The sequence below is a fragment of the Polypterus senegalus genome, chromosome 11, assembly GCF_016835505.1.
Source record: "Polypterus senegalus isolate Bchr_013 chromosome 11, ASM1683550v1, whole genome shotgun sequence".
In the NCBI taxonomy this organism is placed as follows: domain Eukaryota; kingdom Metazoa; phylum Chordata; class Cladistia; order Polypteriformes; family Polypteridae; genus Polypterus; species Polypterus senegalus.
Genome location: NC_053164.1, coordinates 66656793 through 66680325, shown reverse-complemented (window position 1 = coordinate 66680325; position 23533 = coordinate 66656793). Strand labels below are relative to the sequence as shown.

The 23533-nt window shown below is 39.5% G+C and overlaps 1 protein-coding gene across 1 annotated transcript in view; it reads left to right on the top strand.

Moving 5' to 3' along the window:
• The first annotated feature begins 839 nt into the window (after positions 1-839).
• LOC120538569 (C-type mannose receptor 2-like) overlaps positions 840-23533 on the top strand; it is a 35044-nt gene continuing 12350 nt past the window's right edge. Inside the window, exon 1 of the mRNA XM_039767964.1 lies at positions 840-1069. Within this exon, the coding sequence (XP_039623898.1) occupies positions 1048-1069 (22 nt within the window). The 5' untranslated portion in view covers positions 840-1047. The remainder of the gene's footprint in view (positions 1070-23533) is intronic.

Here is a 23533-nt window from a genome sequence, read left to right as displayed (position 1 = left end):
CTTCAATATCAGTACAGGGAAAACAAAAGGTAAATATAAATAAAGAAAACAAAGTTTTCAAAATGGAAGTGATCTAACAATAGAGGTCTGTCATATATATATATATATATATATATATATATGGTTGAGGCCCCGAGTGGCTGGACCAGTCCAAGGGGACATCCATGTAACACCTGGCTGCAGCAGATAGAGGGTCATTTCTGGAGGGTGGGACTGGACCGCGTGTTTGCCTGGGGGGTTGCCAACCAGGATCCTGAGCTGTTTCGTCATGTGGTGGGTGCAGCAATGTGCTGTACCAGTGCATGCTCCCCAACCTGACCTGGGCTGACCTGACAACTATCTAGGCTTAATAGAAATATGTTTGCATAATATAAAGCAATATAATAAATATTAATTTATCCATTCTTCCGAATCTTGACTACATAATCTTTATAAAAAGCAGGATATGAACAATTGGAAGGAAGGAAAAAAGAGGCACAATGTACTTATCAAATAAATAAATTAATTAGGTATTTGCTTAACAAATGATTCATAAGCTAATCATACTTAATGATTGTATTAATCTTAACAATTGAACTTAAAAGGCGTTCAAGGTAGAAGAGGAAACTTGGTGTCATAAATGATGTATGTAAGAAAAAATGTACAGTACAAATACATTTAGAGTGCATTTACTTGTTTAAATAAAGGCTTGTCATGGCCCTTTCTAATAATATTTCTAAAAAAATCTTTATTACAGGGTCATATTCAATGATGTCTTGCAATGTCACCCAATTTACCTTTGTGTCAAACAAAATGACGAGGGATGCTGCACAGAATTTCTGTAGAACTAATTACACAGATTTGGCTACAGTTGAAAATGAAGAAATAAATCAGCAGCTGGTAAACACCTCTCAAGGAAATTCATTCTGGATTGGACTGAGACGTAACAGAGACAACTGGCAGTGGTCAAGGGGGGAAAATGTTACTTATACCAACTGGAGTAGAGACTTCTTCTGTGCATTTGTTCAATCAGATGGCTCCTGGAATGATGATATATGCAGTAGAGAAATGCCTTTCATGTGTTACAATGGTAGGCAATTTAATATTTCATGATTTGTGCACATTTATATTGCCAAAAAACTGAACAGAGTTTGAATGGAATAGTTTATTGGAAAAAAATATCTTGGCTGAAAATAAATGTGATGGCTGATAACTGAGTCTGTCAAAATTCAGAATTAATGGTTTTTCCAATGCTCTTTTAATGAGTCTAAAAAACTGAATTCCCAGGAGATACAAGTGAGCATGTAAAGGGTTACAGCAGTTTTAGCTTGGTGATATGTAATTGATTCACCTGAGCTCCCCTTGAATGTTATTTTTCCTTACTGACCAAGTTGGATTCACTTCTAATATATAATTTTACAGCTTATGACCAGCAGGGGGCCCAACACAAAGGCTCAGACAGAAGTTCTCCAATGAGCAAAGCGTTTTATTGCACAAAACTGTTACACCACAAAGCATTTCCTGCACCACAACTATCATTCTCACTCTCTACAATTCCATTGTCTCTCTTCCACTCCTCCAGGCAAGCTTTGTCTTCCTCCTCTCGACTCTGGCTCATTAATGTTGAAGCAGGAGGCTCCTTTTATGGAGGTCCCAGTAGTACTTCCATTGTCCTGAAACTGTGGCTCGAGAGTACCCTGGCAGCCCCCATGGAGCCAACAGGACTGACCCAACAGAACTACAACTCCCATGAAGCCCTGTGGGTGTCTGGACATATAAAAATGTGTAAGAAAGGAGCCTACTGCCCCAGATGGCATGACAGGTTTGCTTCAAAGCACATGATAAATCATTTATTATCAGAATATAATCTATGTACAAACTAAAATTGAGTATTTTGAAGATTAGGGTTTCTAGTTGATACCGACATGTTTTTGAAGATGAGGGTCCAAGGATAGATCATGTGGTCAAATACTTGAATAGGCAAAGCACAATGTAAAGCATCTCGCAAATGTGCATATAGGGCTGATACTGGTTTTGCACACTGAGATATTAATGTGTATAATTTGATTAATGGATGAGGGAGGGGGTGGAGAAGATATAGACATTTTACTTGGATTAAGGATTGATCTACACTGTAGATAAACAAAGAATGACAAAGAAGGAATGCCATAGATGGACCACAAGGACAGAAATGCAAAGACCAGAGTCATCAAAAAGTATCTGTGTGGAAATGTCTTACTTGGACCAGTGTGGGAAGGAAAACTAGGTTATCTACAATAAATAGTGCTGAGGGTTGAAAAATAAGTTTGAAGATGCCAAGATAGGTATGAATCCACCTTCTCTTCACCTTATGCCACCTTTACACTGGTACTAAAACAGCTATGACCCCTGGTTTTCAATGTTTGTTGATTTTTCCAGTACCTTTAACACCATTCTGCCTCATTGGCTAGGAAAAAACCTCAAAGCTTTGCATCTTGATGCCCGCGCAATCTCCTGGATTATAGGCTACCTAACCAACAGACAACAGTTTGTATGTCTGAGGGGACTGTGTGTCAGAAATAGCGGTGAGTAATACTGGAGCACTTCTGGGAAAAGTCCTGTCTCCCTTCCCGTTTACCCTCTACCCAAAAGATGTCCAGTACAGGGGGATTTGACGATGCGGGTTTGGGAGCCCTTGAACCCAAAACCGTCGATAATGTCACCAAGATGAGCTAAACAGTGAGACAACATTTGTGCAAGGGAATGGTTCAAATGTGCAAAAGTGCTTTTATTAAAATCAAATCAACAAAACAAAGTGTCACAATAAATAAAGTGCAATGATTCCAAAACTGTTCAAATAAATAATCCAATACAAAAAATTGTGGAGGTTAAAAACAATAGAAAAAACAATCCTTTAAAATCGAGGTTAAAACGTTCTCTAGGAAGCAGTTTTTAAAACAATGACAAGCTCGGTGCTTCTTCTATGCTGGCATCTCAACTGCTTCTCCCGACTAGGCTTTGCAGCAGGCGAGACACTCTCTCTCCAGCTGCCCTTTTCCATCCACACACATGAGACTGGAGACCTCCCGATCCCTGGCTTCGATCTGGTACTCATCCCAGCCTCGAGACTTGGACTCCTTGGTCTCCAGGACGCCCACACCAAGGACTGCCACATCCAAACCTCCCGACTTCCGCTGCCTTTCCAGCCTTCCGCGGCCAGTCGCCTTCCACTGGTCACTCCCGCTACCTGGTTGCTCAGCGGGAGCAACATCAACTCTAACGCCTGGGTGTCGGCCTAACACACAGCTTCCTCGCAGCTGCCCACGAGCACTCGTTCGCTTGCCCACACGCTCCGCGTGTCTCTGTCTCTCTTGCACCGACTTTCTCGCTCCCTGTAACCTCTGTCCTTTCTTTCTCTTTCCTTTCGTTCTTTTTCCTTATTTTTCCGACTCGCACTTCTTTTATACAGTGAGGGGCCATAGCAGCTGCAGCATATTAGCCACGGGAACAATCACGGATGTGGGCAGTTCCTCACCTGTGCACTCGGTGAGAAACGCCCACACCGCAGATCGCCCCATGGCTTGCTATGGCCCAACGCCCCCTCACTAAGCCGCCACGAGAGCGGTGATTATTTATTTAAAAGAAATGCTCTTTGCTCAGCGAGCTGTGGACCCATAACACCACAGGGGGTATTTTTCGTACGTGGATTACTCGTTTAGCCGGATTTAATTGTTGACAATTTGGCATGACCCTGGATCTGTCGGTTTTTTGAAACTCTTGCTGGATGTGTTGTCATAGCAGCACATCCAAATCCTCAAATCTCGTTGGAGCAGGTTTGTTCTATGTAAACAAGGATTAGCTCACACACTTAATTGTGCATGGAATTCATTCAGTCATGGCTTCGCCGTTCATTAATGAGCAACCAATTGCTATCGGTACACAAATTATAAGAAGAGAATTTCATATAGAGAGGGTTTTGCGCAATCGGCAAGACACTTTATTGTTCCCGGATGAAATTATTTTCGAAAGATACCGCTTTAGCCGGGTGGGAATATTGTACCTTAAAGATTTATTAGCACCTTATATTTGAAGTCAAAATCGTCGAAGTCGGGCTCTCACAACTACAGAGACAGTATGCATTGCTTTGAGGTTTTTTGCAAGCGGCACTTTTTTATATACTGTAGGCCAGGAGTTCCCAAACTTTTTTTTTGCCGCAGACCCCTTTACCAAAAACTTTTAAAACCATCGACCCCCTAGTCACATGCAACGGTTTTTCATGTCCACACTTGCTTTGATAAGTACGTTAAGACAATGCACAGACATGTTTGTGCTACATGTATTTTCATGCATTCTTACGTGTGACTCTTTTAATGACACATTTTACCTTTTCGTTCACAAGTTTGGTATGTAATGTGTTTTTATTAAAAAAGTGTTTTTTTGAATTATTTTGCTTCATAATTAGGTACTTATTGGAATCATAGATATTTTGAAGTAACAAACAAATAGCAGTAGTAAAGGGGTCTATTTTTGCTGTCGTCGACCCCCAAATTTTTTTATTGAAACTATCGACCCCTAGAAAGTTCAAATCGACCCCAGGGGGTCAATATCGACCACTTTGGGAAGCCTTGCTGTAGGCTATGTGGAAAATGTGTCTAAAAGTGCAGTTTGCCAGGCAATTCGTGAAGTCTGTTTGTCTCTGAAATATTTCCTTCGGGTTTTCATAGTGTTTCCTGGACACATGCGTGTGCAGACAATAAAAGAGGCGTTTCATGCCATTGCAGGTACACAGGCAAAAACACCCACATTTCCGTAAAGAATCTCACAATCAGCCTAACATTCTCATTACCCAGGATTTCCAAATGTGATTGGGGCACATGGGACTGATCAGAGTGGAGTTTGATCAAACATTATTTGGAAAATGTACCTCTCCTCCTGATGAATAATCAGACACAGCGTCTTCATCAAATATTTGACCTCCGTCAATATCTCGTTGGTCAGACACAAGTTCTATGGATATGACATTCACTGTAACTGACTCCAAAAAAAAAAAAGAGGGCTATATGGAACCTACCTATAGCACACATTGAGGACAAATATATGCAATGACCATCCTTTACCTGAAATGAAGTGACCACTGCATCCTGCCACTGGTTCTGAGGAGGAGCTTCCCACTGGAATGCCCTCAGAAACAGGGCGATGGGCATTTTGCTGGAGAGCCAACTCTTCTGCAGGGGTTAGGTCTGGACCGCGTGGACCTCCACCTGTTTTTTGCTTGTCTGCCTTTTATTAGCTTTAAAATTAATGTTTTTTATATTTTATATGATTCTTTATGTCAACAATTCTTTAAATAGTTATATATCAATATTTACTACTTTGAAGTATATTCTTGTACTTCACTTTAACCTGTCCCCATGTTCTCCTTGTGCTCACATTTGATCTGGAATTATGACATATTAAATAATAATTAATCTGACATAGGAAATGAAACTCTGCTTTTAGTAAATTTAATGCACACGCGTTTAATCTGTCGGCCACTTTTTGCCAGCCGTCTTTTCTGGTGTGGGCTGCTTTTGCGGTGTTACCCCTTGTGCACATTAAATCTTGAAATCCTTTGAGTAACACACACACGAACGCACGCACGCACAGCTTGTGTGAAAAAAATGCTCCCGTTCTTTTGTCATTTTGTTGCAGCCTATCAAAGACTTGCTGATCATGTTTTCTATACTCAATATATATGGGCTTTTCAATCAGCGCGGGCGCGCGCATTCATCTCGGATGATTAAATCCAGCTAGACTAATCTACTACACCGCTGCGTTTGAAAAAGCGACTTATCCCCGATGAGTTTCACCGGCATTAACTCATCCAAAGTGAGGCATCTGATCTTGGATGATTTAAGCGACGTACGGAAAATACCCCCCAGTACCAGTGATTGCAATCTACAGAAATTTCAGATGATACCTCCATCATAGGCTGCATTAATAACGGAAAAGAGTCAATGAACAGGAAAGTTATTGAGGACTTTGTCTTGTGGTGCAGTGACAACAACCTGCAACTCAACATCAGCAAGACAAAAGAGCTGGGGGCTGTTCCACGAAGCGAGCTTATAAAATCGAGGATTATTTGTAATAGCCTCGCTTGAGTTAGCCTAACAGTTCACTTCAGGCTCATTGAGTTCCACGAACAAAATTCAGGTGTATTTAATCTCTGCTAATTCAAGCCAAGCTTGATAAGCGAGGCTCGTGCGCGTCCACGCGATATAAAAGGCAGCCTTGTTAATCGATGCTGGATAAGTAAGAATGGAAACTAAGGAAAGAGCTGCGTTTTTAGGCGAGCAAAATTATTATTACAAGCCTATGAGGACTACAAAGCTATAATAACTAGAAAAGGGAACACGAGCTGTATTATCAAAGCTCGTGAGGCTGCATGGCAGAAAATAGCTGACAAGTTAAATGCGTAAGAACATGATTTTAGTAACTTTTGTGTTAAGGATGTCAAACTATTTAACAACTAAATGAGAACAGTTTCAAGCCTTCAAAATGTATAGTCATTAAAATTTCCTTTTACATATGCATTTTGTTACCAGTTGTAAGGTACATTAAGGTTATTTTAACACATTGATAAACAGGACAGCATGTTAATTATATGGGTTCATCTTGGATAAAAAGTGATATATAATTGTAATTATTAATATAATCTATACTAATAAAAGGCAAAGCCCTCACTCACTCACTCACTCACTCACTCACTCACTCACTCATCACTAATTCTCCAACTTCCCATTTGGGTGGAAGGCTGAAATTTGGCAGGTTCATTCCTTACAGCTTCCTTACAAAAGTTGGGCAGGTTTTATATCGAAATTCTACGCGTAATGGTTATAACTGGAAGCTGTTTTTCTCCATTTACTGTAATGGAGATGAGCTTGATCGCCGTGGGGGCGGAGTTTCGTGTGACATCATCACGCTCCCACGTAATCACGCAGTACATAGAAAACCAGGAAGACCTCCAAAAAGCGCTGAAGAAAACATGCATTATATAATTGAGAAGGCAGCGAAACAATAAGAAGCGAGCAAGTGACATATACAACCATGTTCATGAGTTCTGCTACTTCGGAAACAAAGCACGATGTAAACCTACACTTTAAATTAAGTTCATAGACAGGCTGCCGCTGGCGTTTGTAATTTAGTGCCTGCCCATATAAGGCCGTCCGTCAGCGGCAATCCAATAGCAAACTCCACTAAATATTCACGGGTGAAGGACTGTGTTTATGGAGAGGAAGATGAGATGGTCAGGGTGGTGTTTGACACAAACTCAGCGAAACTGCGAGAGAAAGTTTTAAGTGCCAGGACTAAGGTAACATTAAATACAGCCATGGACATAGCACGAGATGGCACCAGCACAGCTGGGAACCTTCGATGCATGTACACCGAGTGGCTCACGTGAACTGACGCAGTGCACAGATAAAAGCAACAGTTCCAAAGAGCTGAACAAAACCAATTACACAATTGAAAAGGCAGCAAAAATATGAAGCGCCTGATAAGCATATTCATAAATCCAGCTACTGCGGAAACAAAGCACACGGTGGAAAAAGTCAATGTCCCGCTAAAGGAAGACAGTGTAAAAAACCCGTGCATGCAGTGGTGTCAGGTCTCAGATAAAGAAGAAGACGAGCTGTTTATTGATGCAGTAAGAAACGAATCGATGAATGAAACCTGTCATCTTTACAACGATTGACAAACACGGAATGTAACTTGAACACAACACATCCTACAAATACGAACCTGATTGAAAGAAATAATGATAATCAAATCCTTGATGACAGCAACACTCAGTAACACTCACAAAACAAATACTGTATATTGACAGTCATGTTACGTTATTTTTAAAATGTTCCCTTTTCTTTTCTAGCTTTTTAACACACTACTTCTCGCTGCGATACGCTGGTATATATATATGTATATATATATCCCGATCTACATACTCGAATAATGGATACTTTATTCGCCATCAATGATTGTTTTGGTAAAGCCATACTCAGTGTATTCATTAGATGAACGGTAAAAAGTAAGAGCGAGGGAGGATGCAGGCTGTAGTGCGCGTCAACTCTATCTGAATTGCGCGATCACATTTCAAAAATATATCTTTTCAAGTTCTATTTAGTCCATATTTGTCAAACTCAAGGGCCACGGGCCACATCCGCCCGGCGTAATTATATCCGCCCGCGAGATCATTTTATATACTGTATTATTGTTATTAATGGCCCAGGTATATGAAGCGCTGGTAACACAATAAACTACAGATCCCATAATGCAGCGCTTCAGCTGCCTTGCGAACACTTACCGCTTAATCAAGTCTAGCTTATGATGCTGCAAGTTATTGCGAAGCTAGCTCACACGATGCTGAGAGAAAAGTTGATTCTGAAAATAGAGCCTTTAAAAGATGGGAGGCTGAGTATATGTTTACTGAACCCGTGTGTCTCATTTGTGGAGCTAATGTGGCTGTAATTACAGAATTTAATCTAAGACGGCACTATGAGACAAAACATCAGGGTAACCTTAATGCAATGCAGAAGATACAGAAAGCAGAAGAATTAAATAAGAATCTGACACTTCAGCGGACGTTTTACCGTGCACAATCACAAAGTGATTTCAAGTGAAGCTGCTTTTATGGGAGACACAAATGCACCAGTGCAATTGCCCCACTTTCCCTGTTGCCAAGTAATGTTAAACCAAGTCGTCACTACGGTGTTCCCAAATCGCACTTTGCTGATAAACTGAGCGCACTGAGTTTGCACGGCGCTTTGGTGACTTTGAAGAACAAAAAGTCCGTCTACATGCGGCTCGAACCTTGTGCATGTTTGGTAGCACATATCTGTGTGAGAAGCTCTTCTCAGTGATAAAGACTAACAAAACAGCACACAGGAGTCGCCTCACTGATGAGCACCTGCAATCCATCCTGAGAATCTCCACAACACAGAACCTCACACCAAACAGAAACGAACTTGTTGCCAAAAAAAGATGCCAGGCGTCCAGCTCTAAAATGACATATGAGCAAAGACAACTGAATGATTTGATTTGTTATTGCTGAAAGGAACACATTTTATTTATATTTCCAGGTTTTGTTATGCAGCATGTTCATATTTGAATTTGTATAATTTTGACAGGATATATTTTTATGGAGAGCAAAATCTTTTGGGATATTTAAAATCTAAGTTTATTTTTTATATAAAATTACATAAGAGTAAAGAAATTTGAATGTTTGTTCTTTTAATGTTTACTTTATTTCTAACTTGTATAATTTAGACAGGATATATTTTTATGGAGAGCAAAATATTATAAGTTGTTTAAGGTTTGAGTTGATTTATTCAGGAATAATATTCCTGTCTGTTTTACCATTCCTACCAAAGATATTTCTGTCGACTAAATAAAAATTCCTTCTATTTAAAATTTAAATAGAACTTGAACAAATACGATAGTTCATAATATCCACGCAGACTTGCACGTAAGAGCGGGAGTTATCCGTTTTAACAAGCAGTGTATTGCACTGATACGAAATAGCTGTGTGTGTATATATGTAGATATGTATGTATATGTATGTATGTGTGTATGTATATGTATGTGTATATATGTAGATATATATGTATGTATATATGTGTATATGTATAGATATGTATATATATATATGTTTATGTGTGTGTGTGTAAATATATATATATATATATATATGACAACAACACTCATCACTCACAACAGTGACAAAACAATTACATTGACAATCATGTTACGTTATTTTCAAAATGTTTCCTTTTCTTTTTCATTGCTTCTTTATCACACTACTTCTCCGCTGCGAAGCGCGGGTATTTTGCTAGTTATTAATAATGCTTGGTTTCAGGAGCAACATGAGTGGAACGAAAAGGTCCTGGCAGCAAGTGAAGAATGTGTCATTATTGGCATACGCTCCTGCTGCAGTATTGCCACATTATGCAAAACTGCACAGGCTACTACAATGTCACATGCTCTGTCTGGTGTAACTCTGAGATGCCGCAGGCAGTTAAACCTGGATTTTAACTGTCCAAATGTCATTTCAATGCGTGCCCTTGTCTTACAATGGGCATGGTTGAAATGTCTTTCTGCTTGTGTTGCAGGATCTGTATATGGTGTGAAAAGAAACGGTAGACATGGGTATCCTCTGTCACCAAGCAGCACACCAGGAAAAATTCCTATAATGGAAAGTAGACACATTAGACTGTAGTATAATAAACTATAGTATATTTGTGAATTTTAGTTGACTTGCCTTGTCTGAGGCTTTGAGCCAGTGAAGACTTGCAAAAAATTCTGACATCATGTACTGATCCTGGCCATTTTGCCACAATGTTTGAAATTAGATGTTCAGCAGTGCATACCATCTGAAACATTTTAGGAAATGGTAATGACATACATTGCTAATGTTGGACGACTACACTTTCACCTCTTGTATATAAATGTGAGATATTATCAGTACTTACCTGTACATTAATACTGTGATATGATTTTAGGTTTATGTAATCAGGCTCTGTTGGACCTGCTGGAGCCTTTATCCTCACGTGTGTACAGTCAATGGCTCCAATGACGTTAGGAAAGCCTGACAAATTAAATTCAGTTACTTATCAGGTAATGATTTATGTGCTGTAAATGAGTAGATGTTTAAGATTAAGCACCATTAATTCCAAAGAAAGTTTCCTTAATGGCAAGAAATTCCTCGGTGGCCAGGAAAGGTAATGAATATATTTAAAAAGGCCTTAAATGCAACGCAAACCTTCCTGATTTCACGGCACACTGTAGCTTTGCTTAAATGTTCAGCATCCCCCACACTGTACAGAAATGAACCACTGGCAAAATAACGCAAAGCGATACACAAAGACTGTGCAACCGTAAGGGCTTTAGAGCGGCGTGTGTTTTAGAAATGTAAGGTTCCAATAACTGACACAAATATGCAATACTGTGTCTACTAAATCTATAGCGCTCGGATAAATAATCATCCGCAAAATGCAACGGATCTATCCTGGGCCAAAGTAATTGTGGAACCTGTTGCCTTAAAGCTCTACGAATGAGCCTCGCTCCCTCATCAACTGGATTATGAATAAATGGGCACGCCATGGTTATTCATGTAAAAGCCTTCAATGCACTCCTTGTCATTTTATACTTTCTAAGTAATTAGAATCGCCTGCATGTAATCTGTAATAATTTTATATTGGAGGGTCGATGTGTGTGAAAGAGGGAGAGAACAGCAGCAGAATAATCCCAGCCCCGCAGAATGTCGTGCTGTGACATCACATGGCTTGTCCAATCATATTCATCAAGCTAAGCTAAGCTTCACAACTAACCTGCCACGGAGCAGGCTTGTCCAAGAGCATATGTTGACATAGTAATTAAGCGGAGCTTCAGATTAGCCTCGTTCGTGGAACCGAATTTGGAGAAAATAAGCCGGGATTATCGAAATAAGCCTGGATTTTGAGGTTAGCTCGCTTCGTGGAACAGCCCTCTGGTGTTGGACTTGTGCCAAGGAGCCTATGAGACCTGTCACCTTTCGGGGAGGACATGGAAGTAGTGCAGTGCTACACGTAACTGGGGATTCACATAAACAACAAACTGGACTTGTCTGACAACACAGTAGTTCTTTACAAGAAGGGTCAGAGCAGACTGTACGTCTTAAGGAGATGCAGGTCTTTTGATGTATGCATCAAGCTGCTAGAAATGTTCTATCACCCCATTGTAGTTAGTGTGCTGTACTAAGTTGCAGTCTCCTGGGAAAGCAACTTGAGCTCAAAAGAAGCACAATGCGGGAACAAACGTATTAGGAAAGGCTGCACCAACACAGGGCAAATGATGGATACACTGGAAGCCGTTGTGGAAATGAGGATGGTGGGAAAATTGGATGCAATCAGGAAAAAATCCCCTCCATCCCCTCCAGGAGGCACTCTCTTGGAGCACTTTTAGCCACAGGCTCATTCCACCAAGGTGTACTAAGAAGTGTCTCTGGGTTTTGTTTTTTTCCCATTTCTCTAAGGCAATTCAATACCGCCTCCCAATGTACTTAAGTCAATTTTGAAATATCTGCATATTTACATAATGTATAAAATAAATATACATTTATTTTATTGATTGATTGATTGATTGATCAGCTGTATCATTTGTCCTGTGAGTCTGTATCCTTGTTTTTATGTTTCTGTTCCTATGCATCAGAATTTCCCCATGGAATTAATACAGTTTATTTAATCTAATATTATAAAGAAAGTGTTTCTCAGTGAGCAGCCTTCACTGTCATACACTGCTGAGTCAGGAAGTTGAACCCACAGCAGATCCAGTCAGAGACAAAGAGACATGTGATGTCTTTCAGAATAACCATTTTATTTTATACTAGACATTAAGCCTGTTACAATAACGGGCGCTAGAACAGTAGTGCATATACATTAGTAGGAACAGTTTATATTAAATGGCAAGGACCTTGACCTCATTCTGTTTCTTGTCTTAATTTTTTTTTGTCAGAAATATTTTTGCAAGAAGCCTAAAGTAAAATAATAAAAATAAAATAGAAACGGATGACATTATAGTAAGTATAATTAATATTGCCTTAGTGTAAACCTTTGTAACAATCTGTAATACACAATATCTGAAGAAGATATTTAGAAAAAAAATTCTATTTTTTTACCTCATGAATTTTTTCTATAAAATTTCATTATAGACAACATTTCTTGTAAATATTCTGTCTGAGTTTTGTCAAGAGTTTGCCTTGTTCAGGACCATCTGAAACGTTGACAACAACATCTGGATAACTTCTAACTCTTGATAATGCAACATATAACTGACCATGGCTGAATACTGGTTCTGGCAAGTAAATGCCAACTTTTTGTAAGGTCTTCTGAGTCTCTCTCTTTTAGCATTTTTCTGACGCTGATTTTCTTTTTCTTCAATTGATCTATTTGTTCGTATTTTTTTTATTGTCTTTCAGCCTTTCTTTTGTTGATGTTTACTTGTTGAGCTGACCTATCTTCCAGGAGATGTTACTTATATAGGATTTAATTGTCTGTGTCTTTTGTCCTACTTGATGTGTACTTTTTTTTTTGGGTGGCATGTTGTTAGCAGGCGGCACGGTGGTGCAGTGGTAGCGCTGCTGCCTCGCAGTTAGGAGGAGTTTGCATGTTCTCCCCGTGTCTGCGTGGGTTTCCTCCGGGCACTCCGGTTTCCTCCCACAATCCAAAGACATGCAGGTTAGGTGGATTGGCGATTCTAAATTGGCCCTAGTGTGTGTTTGTGTGTGTCCTGCAGTGGGTTGGCACCCTGCCTGGGATTGGTTCCTGCCTTGTGCCCTGTGTTGGCTGGGATTGGCTCCAGCTGACCCCCGTGACCCTGTGTTCAGATTCAGCGGGTTAGAAAATGGATGGATGGATGCTGTTAGTAGATATGTCCGTAATATTTTCTCTTACAGTAATACTGGCTTGTATGTGGCTGTAATATGCGTCAGTGTATTGTGTGCCTTTAAATTTCTCTCGCAGTAATACTGGTTTGTATTTCCATAAAATGCCTGTAATTTTCTCTGACAGTAATACTGGCTTTGATGTCCGTAATATGACTTTAATTTTCTGTCACAAAAGTGGGCAATCAGCAGAGTGTCCCCAGCAACTGATGTAATGTGTGGCGTGCAGTTGATAATCGTGACTGTGTCGAGAAATTAGACAGCATCAGTTTCCATAAGGAGGAGAATGATGCTGTCCATCCTTTTTTTACTGAATTGGACAGATAGCCATTTTAACATTATCAAAAAAATAGGCAAACTTGAAAATAATTATATAATGTTTAATATATAAAAATGCATTTTTCGGCATTTGGCAAAAGAAACCAAGTATTCTAAACCAATACTCAAACAAAACAACATTTGTGAAAATTTAGTCCCACAGTGTCAAACGTTTTTACACATTACATGACGCAATAGCCAAACTGAGTCTCTGCTGATATGTTACTTGGTCTGCAAAAAAGAAAAACTTTGCTCCAAATTCAATTTGATCCAATAAATGGAATTTCGGGTTCCCCTGGTTATACGTTTTATTTTAAACATTCGACTAACATGAAAAGCCAGTGTTACATCACAACTTGGACAATCTGGGTAGCTTTGATTTGTCTGAATTGTCTAACTTGTAATTTCAAGTCCATTGAGTACTTATGTAGTGTTTCCAACTTGACAACTTACATTTTCTGTCTGTCTGACAGCATGTGAGGGCAGAAAAATTGTGCATATAACATAAATAGTGAATGAATGAGATAACATGCTACTAATGTGCAAACAATGAGTGTTGGAGAGAGACTGAGGATCTATGTAATGGCAGGAGGCCTACAAATCACTTCATATGCAGGAATTTAGCGTAGCACTCAGCGCATGGCAGATTCAACTTTTGCTTTTTTTAATATATTTTTGATCTACTGTTAGTTGAATTTTTGGATGCAGTACCCACAGATACGGAAGGCCAACTGTATACTGTATGTGTTCAATCACTGAAGTTTATACTGTTCACTTACGTAGTACACATTAAATACATTCTTTAGTTCTGTGTCTACGTAGCTTCTGCAGTCACTTTTCCAAAACCAAACCTTTCCTGAAGTTTGTATTCATTTCATACTCACAATACCGCAGGTGTTGTTATTTTGATACACATACAGTACCTTTGGCAGTCCCTATTATCACATCTGTGCAAAACTCTAGTTTTTACCACTAACTGAGCTCCTCCTTTGAAACAATGTACTTATCCATGATTTCCCTAGGCTCAGTGATTACTGTTGGGAATGCCTGTAGTGGGTCTTTTCATTCCAGATGGATACATCTGTAAAGGAGCTGATTATCCACTATTACAAACTAAAATGAAAAATACAACAATGCTGTAGTTTATGTGTATATAGACAATACAGACAGTAGACAACAGATGTGGTATCCTGTTCACTTATACACAACTCTCTTTCTGTTTCTGTTTCTCTTAATCTTGTCCCCCTTGCCCAAAATTCTCCTTCTGGCCTTAGATGTTATTGTAACTTGGCTATTAGATGGCTTTAACCTTTTTGAATCTCCTTCATTCTAGCTCCAGAAACACGTTTCTGGTTAGGGGTACCCACATGTAGTACCCCCAGTACACCTAAACCCCTCTGATTTTGGTTTTCTTTATAGGATCAGATTTTGCAGGCAGGCTCCTTGCCAGTCGCTTAGAGCAGACAACACAGTGCATATATATATATATTTTTTTAATATTAAGCAACCCATATGCTGTCTCCTGTAAGTCAGAAGATATTTTCAACTCCTTCCAAACAATCTTATGTTCACTTTTTGCCATTTTTGGTGCTCCTACACTTGAATGGAATATAAACTTATCAAGACTCTACTACAATAAAATTTAAAAAATAATAAAAATAACATAATTACAATAGAAGGCACAAAATGTGAAGCCGAGTGAAAGAGCATTTGAATAAAAACAGAAAGACAAAACAAGACAAAATAAGGGAGTGACCAGGATTGTTGTTGTACCAGTCTAATGTTCAGGGTGACTTTTTCCCATGGTGCAGTTATCTTGGATATCAAGTGCAGTAGAAGCGTGTTTATTGATTGCTCACAGGTTTGGTGTAAGGATGCACGTTAAAAACACTTTGTACTCTTAGATAGAGCAATAACCTGTTATGTAGCATGTATTTCACTCATTTCAATGTGTAAACAGTACTGCTGAATACTTGTGAATACTGTGCAGCTGATTATTAAAGGCTTCCTGGTAGATATCTTTGTCGTGGACCAGTTTTTATCCAGTCCACGTGGATTAGGGTTAAACAACTAAAATGCCTGACTTCTATCTAGTGTGAAAGGCACTATATGGCGCCCGACCTGGCACAGACTTACGCAGAGGCACATGTAAAATAAACAGTCTTTTTATTTTTCTTCAGCTGGAGAGCACATCTTCCCCGCAATCCCTCCAGCCACAACACAGTCCCATAAGCACTTAATACAGCACAAACACTCTTTTCTCTCCACCTTGGCACCACCACTCCTCCCAGGCAACCTCGCCTCCTTCTTCCCGATTCTGGCTCCTGAGTGGTGGATGCTGGCCCTTTTTATAGCCCACCCGGAAGTGCTCCAGGTGCTTGATCACCTGAGTGGGTGGGGCTGCAGAGATGTCCAGGCGGGTTCCTGGCTCAATGCAACACCCCCTGGCGGCCACCCCAGCTCCCCACAGGGTTGTGGAGAACTCCATCTCCCATGAAACCCTTTGGGAAACTGAGGCACCATCATCAGCCAGGGAGGCTGCCACCAAGCGTCCCAGGGGAGGTAGCGAGATAGCTGCTCCCCCGGAACATATACAGAAGAGCCATCCTGGCCGGGCATTGGACCCGGCCGCCTGTCACACTAGAAAACAAGTCCTTAAAGTATAGCCTACAATGTCCATTTACTCATTCATCCTTACTGTATAAACAGTATTCGCAAGAACAGTGCTAGGAAGAGGAGTTTTATGTGGAGCAACTCTTAGCCTAGCCAGTAATTCTGCTTGCTTATCTCTCTTTTGCTTCCTCTCTCTGTGCTGTCTTTCATCGCCTTCTTCGGAGGGTAGGAGTCAATGTTACTCCCAGTGATCTGAGAATCTCCTGCGTTATTGCTTCTGTGTTATAATAATTTTCTGTGCTGTTTGAACCAATCTGTGAAAGCTTTTGGGAATTGTAGTGGATGCTCGCTTTTGTTTGAAACAATATTAGCACAAAAGAGCACCTAATCAGGGAGCACAAAGCATCTGTGTGTACTGCCATTGTAAAAAAAAAAGCAAATTGCACAAAACACATATATAAAGAAATACAGTAAATACGTGAACAATAAAAAAAATTTAAAAGTGCTCCATTCAAGCAACCCTCTAGTTTTTTGCCGATTATTTGGTGCACCTGATGCTAATGTTTCAGCAGATGACTACTATCCTTTAGGGTATATCTTTAGATCTTTGTTGACTAAATAAAAGCAATGCACAGTGCTTCAATGTTTGTTTACATCTCAGGCCATCTTACTCATTGGATTGCATTGAAATGAAATTCAGATTTCCCTCTGTTTGCATGTTTGCAAGGGATCAGTTTATTTCATACAAGGGACGCTATTGGCAGATGGCTGAGAAACTACCCAATCAGAGCACGTATTACATATTAAATAAAACTCCTCAATGATATTCGATATGCTTCCCGCGCGCTGCTTCGCACACTTAAAAGCTCTAACAGCTCATATTGATTTTTCATTGTTTGCTCACTCTCTCTGAGAAATACAGGCAGATACTTATCCATCATGCAATACCATCAGGGAGACGTATGATTGGACCCATTATCTGCTCCTGATGCAGGGGGTCTGAGCAGAGGGGCTGTTTGCACAGAGGCTGTTTGCTTAGAAGATACGGACGCGCCTGTAAAATAATGCTGAAAGGCTACCTTCACATTGATCCCTTCATTGCGCCGCTTTATCGCGGTGCTTGCATACTTAAAAGCGCACCAGCCCTATTGATTTTTGATTGTTTACTTTACTCTCTCTCTGACATTCTCCGCTCCTCACACGCACCTTGAAGAGGAAGATCTGTTTGCATTCTTTTAATTGTGGGAAAGAACTATTATCTCTGTCTTGTCATGGAGTACAGTTTAAATTTTTGACTAAAGGGTGTTATTTCATGTCTAGAGGGCTCTAATAATGTTAAAAAAACGTATTTAGAAGGTCGTAAACAGGTTTTCAATGCTCTAACTGAGAAAATAGTAGATTTATAAATAAAAAATCCTACTTCTTGGAAATTCATTTATCTGTCTGGAGCGGATCAACCGTTATAAACGAGGGTTTACTGTATAACTGTGCGGAGAATATTTATGAACAGTGTGGGAGAGTTTCTAAGAGCTTAAAATATATAAAAATAACCATACAAACATATGGTTTCTACTTCTCGGATTTTCACCTATCGCGGGGGGTTCTGGAACACAACCCCCGCGATCGAGGAGGGATTACTGTATACAAATGCAAAAATAAACAGCAGTCATTCTTTGTTTCTGTACACATCAGCAGTAAAATCAGTATGTGTGCATGTGATTCAATACATGCAATTATATTGTAGAAACACATACTATTGTGTTTGTATGTTATTCAATATGTGCACTGGCATTTTCATATAGCTATACACAAAAATTTTTTTTGAAAAGACACTTTATTCCAAGCCAAGTACCATATTCCATCAGTCCTTCAATCTTCACAAAGAAAGCCCACCGTTTATTTTCTTATTTGCATATATAGTCAGGCCTGCTGTTATTTGTGGAAACATTGTGAGTAAGACACCTTTCAGCACAATGCCTTTCTCTCATGTCCAAGTGCCTTAGCCACCCATCTCCACAAAGAAAGCCCACAGTTTATTCTTGTATTGCGTACATTGCTGGGTCTTCTGTGTCTGTGGAAACATTGAGTGAGATGGCTTTCACTTTGAAAAATTCAATCTAGCCACCGTTATTGAGGGTACTGCATTTTGCTGCACAAATATGAATTGCTGTCTCTCCTCCAGATGTCTACACAACGCTCACAGAAAAAAATATTACTTACAATCACTGACATTGTTTCAGTATGTGATATACTGTAAATTAATCTGAAAAAACTTTCCAAAAGAGAGAGGCGGTGACCTGGGTAAAAATGATCAGTGGTGTTGCTTGTGGCATTAATAGCAAGGTCTTTGGTTTAAAAATAAAAATATCATGTTTCCTACATCGAATTTCAGACTTATAAAAACACAGGCGGTAATTTAAGAAACATCAATGAGTGACGGGAACATAACAGGAATGATGAAATAATTAAGCATTTAAAAATACAAAATGCCATATGGTGTCAACTGTAACACTTCTTGTGCTACAGGCAGTATTAACATATGAATACTTAAGCATCACGTAGTACTTTTTATAATGTACTGTGAGTATCGTGAAGGACAGACGAGCATCCCAGCCAGGATGGAAGTTGTCTTCCAGCCAGAAAAGGAAGCCAGAAATGAAAGGACAACAGACACCTGTCACATAAAGTTATATTCTTCTCCTATACACAAAGTAGCAGCATCTCACTGATGGGACACCCATAGGAATGTCTTTGGGACAGACTGGAAACTGTAATCCTTAGGAGACAGTCCTGTTGGGGTACTTGAGTGCCGCCAGGGGGAGCTTCAAGGGATCAGCATGACTTCTTTAATAGAATTCCACCTGGCCTGGATGTGCTGCCGGTGTGCAATACTGGGAGTACTCCTGGGTCTGGCATAAAAGAAACAGTTTCCAGTAAGTGTAGTCAGAGTGTGGAGATGTGGAAAGGGGGTAAATTAGTTGATTTTGATAATTGTATTATTAAGGAAGAGAACTGGGAGAATGTTGGAAGTAAAGATAATAAAGAAGATCTTAGATTTGAACCTAGGACTGTATTGTGTAGTTGTGTCTGGGAGTTTAGGGTCACCTACTGGTTACAACTACATAATTTGTCTTTCTGTTGTGGCTTCCTTTTCTGGTTGGAAGCCAACCACCATCCCGGCCGGAATGCCTGCCCATCCCCCATGACCCTCAAAGTACATATTTTTTTAATACAAGAAGGTGGATAATGAAACATTATGTTTAAAATATATTTTTATTTATAGGTGTAATTAACTGTCTACATGTGTTATTATCACACAATTCAAGATGGTTCTTACTTTAAAATGTTGAAAAATTGCAAATGACTGGCTTTCTTAGGGGAATGTATTTAGGGCACTGACTTAGTGTCCACAGGCCGAAAGTGACCAGGTTTTAAAACTAATACAGTAAAAATAAAGAAGAAGTGATAGAGCTTTAGGTTAAAGCCATGTCCATGTTCAATTATTCTTCATGAAGAAACCAACAAAACTACATTTTTATTATGATGAAAAACATTACTTGCTAATGCCTGTACACAGTGCCTTGAAATACATTCTTGGCAGATAAACCCAGGTTACAAAATTTAGCAGTATGACCCAGGAAACATTCCTTGATGCCAAATAATTGTTTCTATCAAGATGGAAAAAAGGGAGAGGAGAGGAGACCGAGATGTAATTGGAGACTTAGAGTAAGGTATTGACGTGTTGATGTCATCCTTGCAAGTTGAAGTGAAAGGAGTGCTAAGTATTGTGCATTACTGCTGAATGAGAGTTAATTGAAGTTTGACTTTTGTTCCTAAAAAATCTGTATTCTTGGTTGTCACTAGCTAGCATTAACATTGGTAGAGAGCGAAGGCATATGTGCTCATTTAAGGAGGAATTAAACTATTTTAACTGTTGTAGGCAATGGGCAAGAAAGTAAAGAAGTATAAGAGATGGGCTTTGTGGTAGGCAAACAGTCATTCTAGTGAAGGTAAGCAGTGGTAGGCACTGGTATGTGAATATGATGGCTTGTTGGTAAGGTAACTGGCTAATCCCTCAGTGTTTCATGTGTTCCATAATATTCATTGTTCCAGAAATCAGGTCATAACATGTGCTAGGTAATAATGGCTACCTGTTCAGATGCTGGCACCTTATGCCTTTATCAAAATCCCAGAGTGCTAATGAGCAGCGTTACAATGCTATGGAGACCATATTACTTCTCAAATGCAATTGGTGGTGGCTGGTTTATTTAGTTGGGAGGTTGCTCTATTAGCCAATGAAGGTCTGCAGCATCGCGACTGCATATGTATGAGGTTCATTAGCATAGACCATGTATAATTTTTCCTGGATGGCAACCACACAATGTTCCAGGTTTGTTCATGTGCATACATTTGCAAGGTGATTATGATTTAAAAAGGTGAATTGCATAGAAATTTGTGCACACCAGGTTTTATAAATCTGACCGTTTTTGGCATAAGCATTTTCCTATTGTTTATTTTTGGTGTAAAAGCATAGTTTCATGCTTCTATCTACACAAAGTTTGATAAATGAGATCCCTGGCCCTGGTGTCCTTTATGGAGTTTGTACCACTAATGTAACATGGGAGGAGACTCCTGATTAATGATGTAGAGATGGGTGAATTATAGTCTAATTTACTGTAAGTGCAAGGTAAAGGGTGCAAACCATTCAGGGGCATTAACCCCAGAACTGGAATTGTCAAGCATTTTTGAAAGACCTTTTCAGAGCTGCACAGCAACTCTAAAGGTTGTGAGATGGTAGGCAAGCATGAGGAGCCTCAGTGACCCATGTTAAAACCAGTCCCCAGAAGGAGAGAGATGTGATAGTGGAAGACTCAATCTTTATTTGGTGTGAGATGCAGTTTTGCTCTAGATATAGAGAGTCTCATGTGTTATCTTCCAAGTGCAACCATAAAGAAGGGTATTAGGGAGGCTAAAAGGCATTTCAAGAGGAATATTGCAGGTAAGGCAAAAGATGACCCAAATAGATTCTTTGAATATTTTAGTAATAAAAGAACAGTCAGGGAGGAGATGAAGAAATTAAAATATTTAGACAATGAAATGGCAAATGCTTTAAACTTGTGTTTTTTTGAAGTTTTCACATGTGAGAAAGTGGTCAACCAGCCGACAGTAAAAGAGGGAAGGAGAAGTACTGCTTACATTAAATAGGATGAGATCTAACAGCACCAGGTAACATTTATCCTCAAGTGCTTAAGAAGGTTAGTCACTGCACACTCAAGAAATTTCTCAGGACTAGAAAATAGCCAATATTGTTCCGTTATATAAAAAAGTGTGATTGGGTAGATCCAAGTAAGCCAGTAAGCTTAACATGCATCAAAAGTAAATCAATGGCATTTACATCAGAAAAAAATGAAAAAACAGGTTAAAGGGGTGTGGAATATAAAGAAAAAAGAAGCTCCACAAAAACAAAGTTTTGGGGACCGTGCCCGTTTATTGTCCAATGGACAAAAATAAAGCAGCAAAAATGGCTGAAATGATCAAAAGTACTGTAATGGTAGCAATTGACAAAGTACATGAAACAAAATTGCATTTATATACAGTATGGGAATGAAAACAGGAAGTGGTTGGCAGGAAATGACATCGAATTCAGGAGCTGGAAGTGACGTCATTCTGAACGGAACCGAAGTGAAGTCATTCATAGTGGCCGGTCCCAGAAGTGAGTTCTTGGCAGCCATTTTGGAATCCGGAAATGGAAGGACTTATTTTTCCTCTGCTTTCCTGTTGGGAGATTAAGAGATTTGGGTAAGTACCACATGACAACCCCTTGTCTCGCGATGTTTCACTCACCTTTAGGCTTTTTGACTGTCTCCTAAACGCATGTGTGTGACAGGGTCTAACCAGGAAGAGAAGTAACTAGGCAGGCAAAGATCTAAACCAGGAAGACAAGAGATCTGGCAGCTAAACTGAAGGGTAAGGAAAATCTTTGCTCAAAAAAGAAAACAAAGCAGGGTCAAAACAAGAAAATAAATGAAAGATTATTGTGTACATTTTTCTATAGTTATCCACAAAGTGGGATAGTGAATGTTTCACTCAGAAATGATTTATACTACTTATACTATCATGTAACTGACATGGGAGCCAAACGTTCTGTAGAGATGTAACCCTGGCAATCACCTAGCAACAAGGTTCCTCAATGGCAATGTCCAAATAAAAACAAAAAGGTATCATGGCATTTTAAAATACTAACATAAAATAATTAATCATTTTCAAAAGGCACAATTTCTCAACCTTTCTCAACCTTATGGTTGAAAAGGTCCAGAGAAGAGCGACTAGGCTGATTCCAGGTCTACAGGGGTTGAATTATGAGGAGAGATTAAAAGAGCTGAGTCTTTACAGTTTAAGCAAAAGAAGATTAAGAGGTGACATGATTGAAGTGTTTAAAATTATGAAGGGAATTAGTACAGTGGATTGAGACTTGTATTTTAAAATGAGCTCATCAAGAACACGGGGACACAGTTGGAAACTTGTTAAGGGTAAATTTCGCACAAACATTAGGAAGTTTTTCTTTACACAAAGAACGATAGACACTTGGAATAAGCTACCAAGTAGTGTGGTAGACAGTAAGACGTTAGGGACTTTCAAAACTCGACTTGATGTTTTCTTGGAGGAAACAAGTGGATAGGACTGGCAAGCTTTGTTGGGCTGAATGGCCTGTTCTCGTCTAGAGTGTTCTAATGTTCTAATGTTCATCATGACACAGAGGGGCCACTTGTAGCCCACTTGCACTCCCACTGCCTGGCATGAAAAAGTAATAATAATAATACATTTTCAGATAAAGGAGTACTGGAATCACAGGGTAGAAGAGTCCTTTCATCAGATTGGCTAGTTTCATCAGAATGTCCAGTTCCATTACCTCAAAACACTACTCACATCTAAAGTTAATCCAGTTTCAAATAAAAACTATCAGCGTGAGATCCCTGGGGGGTCCGGTAGTATGTATCATGATCATGACTGAGAAAATAAAACGGTAACTTTTACATGTCCTATAAATGTATACCGCCTGTTGCAGACCCAAACCAAGTGTATGTGTGTACTGTATATTATTAACAATAAGAGCAGCTCACTACTGAAAATGACAAATAAAGGAGGTAGTCAGGATTGAACCGGGGACTGTTGATTACAAGTCAGCAAACCTTA